At 40.0% G+C, this 6000-nt stretch overlaps 1 protein-coding gene across 1 annotated transcript in view; it reads left to right on the forward strand.

The window, feature by feature from the left end:
* Positions 1–5001, forward strand: part of LOC143423792 (ubiquitin carboxyl-terminal hydrolase 48) — a 62303-nt gene extending 57302 nt beyond the window's left edge. Inside the window, exon 18 of the mRNA XM_076895360.1 lies at positions 4868–5001. Within this exon, the coding sequence (XP_076751475.1) occupies positions 4868–4890 (23 nt within the window). The 3' untranslated portion in view covers positions 4891–5001. The remainder of the gene's footprint in view (positions 1–4867) is intronic.
* Positions 5002–6000: the final 999 nt, after the last annotated feature.

Below are 6000 nucleotides of genomic sequence, written 5' to 3' on the forward strand. Positions count from 1 at the left end.
TCTACTCCAGAGCGTAAGTATCTATAAAGATCGGTAGGATGCAGATTGTTATGCAGGATGTAGATTACGATTGCCTTGATTAGCAGGAAAAAAATTCGTGGGGTGCGAATTGCGCTGGAGGGGTTTGATGACGAACCCTCTGAAGACGGTCCCGTATCGAACCCCCTTCCTCGTTTCGCAAGCCTTTTTGCCAGTCGCTAGAATTACACGCGCTATTATCGCAAAAAAGCACGGCGCAGATAAGGAGAAGGGATTCGCGGCGCGAGCAATCGACTCGCTCGCGGAAAGCAAGAGATGAAGACATTATCGTGATCGTTGCTCGCGTGTTTAAGCGTCGCAAGAACGCAAAAGAAGACGGCGGCTAGAGCTAAGGGAGACATGGCTGGGAGGGTGAGTGAGAGAGAGAGAGAGAGAGAGAGAGACCTGTTCATTCGATGCGCTAACAAGGAACATGACCTGGAAGCTGCACGGAATTCATGCGTGGCTCTTGAAAAATGTCTGGTTCGATTCGTGCGGTACAATCGATGACTTACTCTCTGTGTGAAAATTTCCACGGCGACCACCGTTATCTCGTACGTGTAGAACCTTAGTATTGCGAGTAGTTTAGAAGCGTATTGGTATCTTACAAGTGGGTGATGCTTTATTTCTCCGTAATTAACTTATATACAAGATGACAAATTTACGCAATTAACTGAAAATTTCTAAAAACTAGCCATTGCGAAACTGCAACAGCACTCCGTATCTAACATGTTTATTTCTCTTTAATTCTTTCTTTGAATTTCAGTTAATGAAATATTGGTGGAAAGGCGGTCGCGTCGCACGATGGAATTACACCGTTGCGCCGTGGATAATGTAGTTCGCGATGTTCGTTTCCCCGGTGTAGAGGTTTTTCCCTCTGCGCCACGGAATCGTTCTAGGCCGAAGGAGATAATGCAATAATAAGTATAAGTTAGGTGGGGCCGAGGGAACGAGCGCCCCTCGCAATCTTCGGTGCCGGCTGATTATTATGTCGTTCAGGACGGGCCCCGAGCATTTTCACGAGCTGCCCCGCCGAATGGCTTCGTTGCGTTTTCTCGCGGAGTCACGCGTTCGTTGTTCTTCTTGTTGGCCGGCGGATCGCCGGTTTTTGAGAGCCGCCGCCATCGGTTCGCGGTGGAATCTCGGGGAATTTCAGCCAACGAGACTAACCGACGCGCGTTTTTCCTATATTCAATCTATTTTACTTTAAATATTTTGCGACCGAACACGTTGGACATCGACTGGACCGTTCTTCACCAGGATGTACCTCTCTTTTTTATACAATACTTAATCGAACCGGTATTGGTAATACTAGTTAGAAGAAAATATGCTGGTCTGTTCGAGGCGTCAGACTTTGTTTTCCATTTTTGTAAAAAAGCAAAGAATTCATTCTGATCGTTCTTCTTTTAAACTCATTATTTGGAAGAATACTTCATATCGACTCGTACAAATGGCGAGAATACACAGGATCACAAGGATTTCTTTAACAATCACCCGCTATTGCCCATTATACTGATAATGTACTAATAGAACGCAACTGTATCGCGCGAGGCGAAGCTCGTGTCGAGCGGCCGTGGAAAGAAAACGGTGCACGAGAACGATGCTAGTGAAATTGATGGGAAAGGAGACGTCTTATCCTGAGGGTCCTCACCCCATGTCTCGCGATCTTGCCGCCTTCGCTTTCGTCTTAGTTGACTATGACAAATAATTGCCGAAGCTTAACGTAAGCCAGAAGCGGTGTACTTAGCTAATAGCGAAAAGGAGGGGGGAAACTAGGGGTAGTTTTATGTGTGTACGGCCGAATTTGTTTTCGCTATCCGTTCGTATCTCTTTTCAACAATTTTGCTGCTCTGTCGTCTAAGCCGACGATGTAAAAGCGCCGGTTTTGTTATTTAAACATTTTTTTTTTACTATCTTGTTGAAATAGTTGAGGTTCGTAGAATTAGAAAAGTTAAGCGGCGGGACATCTCGGAAGGTAAAGTTTCGGGAGGGTGAAGGAAGCTTTGCAATTTCGTATTTATATAATGCAGAACGTAAGTCTCAGCTTCGAAAACAAGAAATTCATTGAGTCGACATATGGCGCAGATTTATGAGGACCGTTTTGAAGAAGCTTAGGAAAGGAATACTACCGTCTTCTTGTTCCCAACCGAAGGTTTTCGATCGAAACTGTCTTCGAAGGTTAAACGAATTATCTGGAAACGTGTTTCCAGCGTTCTGACGGCGGAACGAGTTACTTGGCCGCAATTGCAGCTCGATGCTAAACGCTGCATTCGATGTGGCATGCGTGACACCCTTCGCGCCATCATTTTCCTCGTCACGAGTCATCCTTAATGGGAATTTAAGAAGCTCTACAAACGACCTCGTCGATCCACTAGAATTTCCATCACTCGTTTTATTTTATTCCTCGCTACCGTACGATATTCCCTCGTTACTGAAGCCTTTCCCATTTCATCTGGCACTTCTTTTTTCTTAGTCATTTTCAGTTTACAATTTCTAACGACTTGCAATCTTGTCATCTTAACACGACTGAAATTGGCGCATTTTTTGGTATTTATAATTGGTCAAATACTTTGAATAAATATGTTTATTGTAAATACAAATAATTAATTAATTTCGGAAACAAACGCTGCAAAAACCGTGCACCTTCAAAATTAAAATCCGTATCCATCGTTGAAGTGGAAGGTAAAAAATATTCCTCGTTTTTCGAATCGCAATCAAAAAAGAAACATGCTCCACACTTTCTCGAGTAACATACCGCATACCGCGTGCAACGCTACTCCTGATCCATTAAAATGGAACGGGAACAATGAACAGCCTCGAACAAAGCAACCAAGGAGCCTTTTTAATACAACGCCATTGTAACACGGCGCCTTATTCTTTAATTAGAAAATGTTCGAAAAATCGCGCGGAACACTCGCCTTGGATTTTTGTCTCGTTGCGCGAGAATCGCCGACAAAACCTATCGCCACAGTTTTTTTCAACTCCTTGGGTATCGCGAGGGAAAGGATTCCGCGGTCGAAGAACAAAAGAACAACCGGGGAGAAAGAGTCGAGCCCCGGGTCATTTCCTGCTTGCCGGAAAAACATTTCGGAAAACTCAGTCGACCGCGAAGCGTGCTTCGTTCGATCCTCTGACTACACTGTTCTCAATACACGCGTGTGTATATGGAGACGCGTTGGTGATACGCGAACACGTGTAAGTGGTTCTTTGTTGGCAAAAATTGTTGGCTTTGGTTTCATTTCAATGTAGAGTATATAGTGTTATCTAAAACCTTATTCTTTTTTAGAATAATTACCCTTCATTCGTTTTGTTTTGAAAAAAACAACAAAAATTAAATTGGTTCGTTAACACTAGATTGCCTAAGGTAGTCATTTCGACTGCTTTTCAATTTCAATTAGAAAAACAATTATGTATACAATGACATAGCTTCATTTCCGGTATATATTGCCCAAACGCAGTCATTTTGACTACATACTTGGAAAATTTTTAACGATCAAATGACTTTTATTATTGAATCGAGTAAATTTCTTATATGGCCAGTTCGGCTCTGGATTGAAACAACGGTTAAATATTTTTTCTGATTACCGTCACATGTTAATATACAAGTTCATGATAAATGGGTCCCGAATTTTTTTAGAAAAACTATACCCAGTAGTATAAGTCCAAGCAAATCCTACGATTTATTCGTTTTGACAAATTAATTTGCCTTGGTTTCGGAGATATGGGACAAGTTGCTATCAACCAGGGCAAAATATAACAGTTGACGAGCAATTATTTCCGACGAAAGCCAGGTGCAAGTTTATACATACTGTATAACAACAGGGTGTGCCCAACAAACCCAACAAATTTGGCATCAAATTCTGGCTTGCCTCAGATGTCAGTAGCAAGTACGTTTTGAATGATTTTCCTTACTTGGGGAAAGATGAACAACGACCATCGTCAATGCTTCTCGGTGAACACGTTGTTCTGATATTTGTCGAGCCATATGTATGTAGCTATATGTGTATAGCTGTGGACGGAATATCACGACCGATAACTTTTTCACTAGCATGTCACTCGCGACAAAATTATTGGCCAAAAATACAACACTAGTTGGAACTATTATTTTATTTCCTCTAAGAAATAAGAAAGAACTAACTACCCAAAGCAGCCAAACAAACGAAGGATAACATGCCTTGTTTTTCCACTCTCCTATATAAATCTGAAAATGATGTCCTTACAATATATAAAAGCAAACCGAATAAAAGAGTAGCTGTTCTAAGTTCCAGGCATAAATTTGTGAAAATGTCAAGTACTACTCTGTCACAATAGCAAAACAAATATGTAATATATTATATGAAAAATGTAAAAAGCATGTTTGCGGAAGATGTACGCATAAAAAGATTTCCACTTTCATTTGTTTAAAATGTACAAATAATGCATAATTTATTTTTTCAAATAAAGTAAATTTTTTAATCGTTTTTCCTTACTAATAACTCGTTGTATGGCTGTAAATAATATGAAAAATATTAAAAATTAATTTTAAACGAATTTCTTTACACATTAGTTATTCTTTCACAATGCAGTCATTTTGACTGCTTTGGGGCAATATAGGTATATACTAAACTTCAGTCTTTCTAGTGTTAAAGTGAGATTTACTTCAAAGTGTACATATACATGTTTATGCGAGCTTCTATCTAAAATTTCTTATACTATAACTGCTTAGTTATAGTCTTTTATTTATAGTTATAGTCTTATACTATAACATCTCTCTTCCGTCGAGTGAAATGAACGCATACATTTACCAGAATCCGCGCATAGTTGACGAATCCGCGAGAAGAAAATTTCACTGATATTTTCACTGTTTCAGGAACGGAATTGGTACCGAGTTGATCTGCGTCGCCAAGGATTCGAGGATAGGCAATTGGTTTCGTGGCGAGGCGTTCAATAAGGATAGTCGATTTAACATAAAATATTTTTGTACACGAATTATAATATAATATAATATAATATAATATATGTATATATATATACTATATATGCTAGTATATACTATATATACTACTGTATATACTATATATAGTTAATCTGTATAATAATAGCGTATGCAAAGGTGCGTTAATAGATGTAACGAGCTGACCCTAGTGTGTATGTACGACGGGAGAAACAAGTGTGGAACTGATACGATAGTTTATTGTTCTTTAGTGTTTCCTTTTCTTTCTTATTTCTTTAGTTTTCTTTTATCGTTGATAGCATTGTTTTACGCATCGACGCCGGGGGCGGAGGAGAGCGAAACTAAGCGGTGAGTCCAAAGACGATTCGCGATCGATCGTTCATTTTCTGTTAATCGTCGACTCGTGACTGCATGCATGTTCCGATGTGCTATACAGAGGTGCAAGGGTGTGTAATTAAAGGGTGTGTTTGCGAAGAAATGGTTGCGCGAATGACCAAGGAAATCGAGTCTTTTTTTACTGTTAGGCGAATGTATATTTATTTACATGGGGATGGATTACGTACTTGTATCCTTTTATTACACTTCCAATTGTGATATCTTCGGGAGGCCTTTGGGAAATCAAGCTGGCTGCTTTTACTTCTAACGACGCGCGTTGTTTGATCGAAAGATATAGTATAATTGTACACTAATTGTACACTGATCTGCTTGATTTTGTTACATTCGAGAATGAAATGAATTAAATGGTGGTCTCGTTCTACGTTCTCCATCGGAAACCTATAGATATCGCAATTTCAGCTGTAGGAAATATAGATAGTTTCAAGAAATACGAATTATTTGTAAATATAATAAAATGATTTAGAGATCACGCACACAGATACTTCACGGACGCGATACATTTTTTAAATCGACGAGTGTAACACAGTGAAGAGGAAATCGAGTGCCCCGCAGCGTCGCGACGCGTCGTCGCGTTTCGAGAAGGTGCTGCTAAAATTTACTATTGTAACGCTTCGTGCGCCAGAGAGAGTGAGAGACTTTATTCTAGTGTCTGA

This window comes from Xylocopa sonorina, chromosome 5 (genome assembly GCF_050948175.1).
Source record: "Xylocopa sonorina isolate GNS202 chromosome 5, iyXylSono1_principal, whole genome shotgun sequence".
NCBI lineage: Eukaryota > Metazoa > Arthropoda > Insecta > Hymenoptera > Apidae > Xylocopa > Xylocopa sonorina.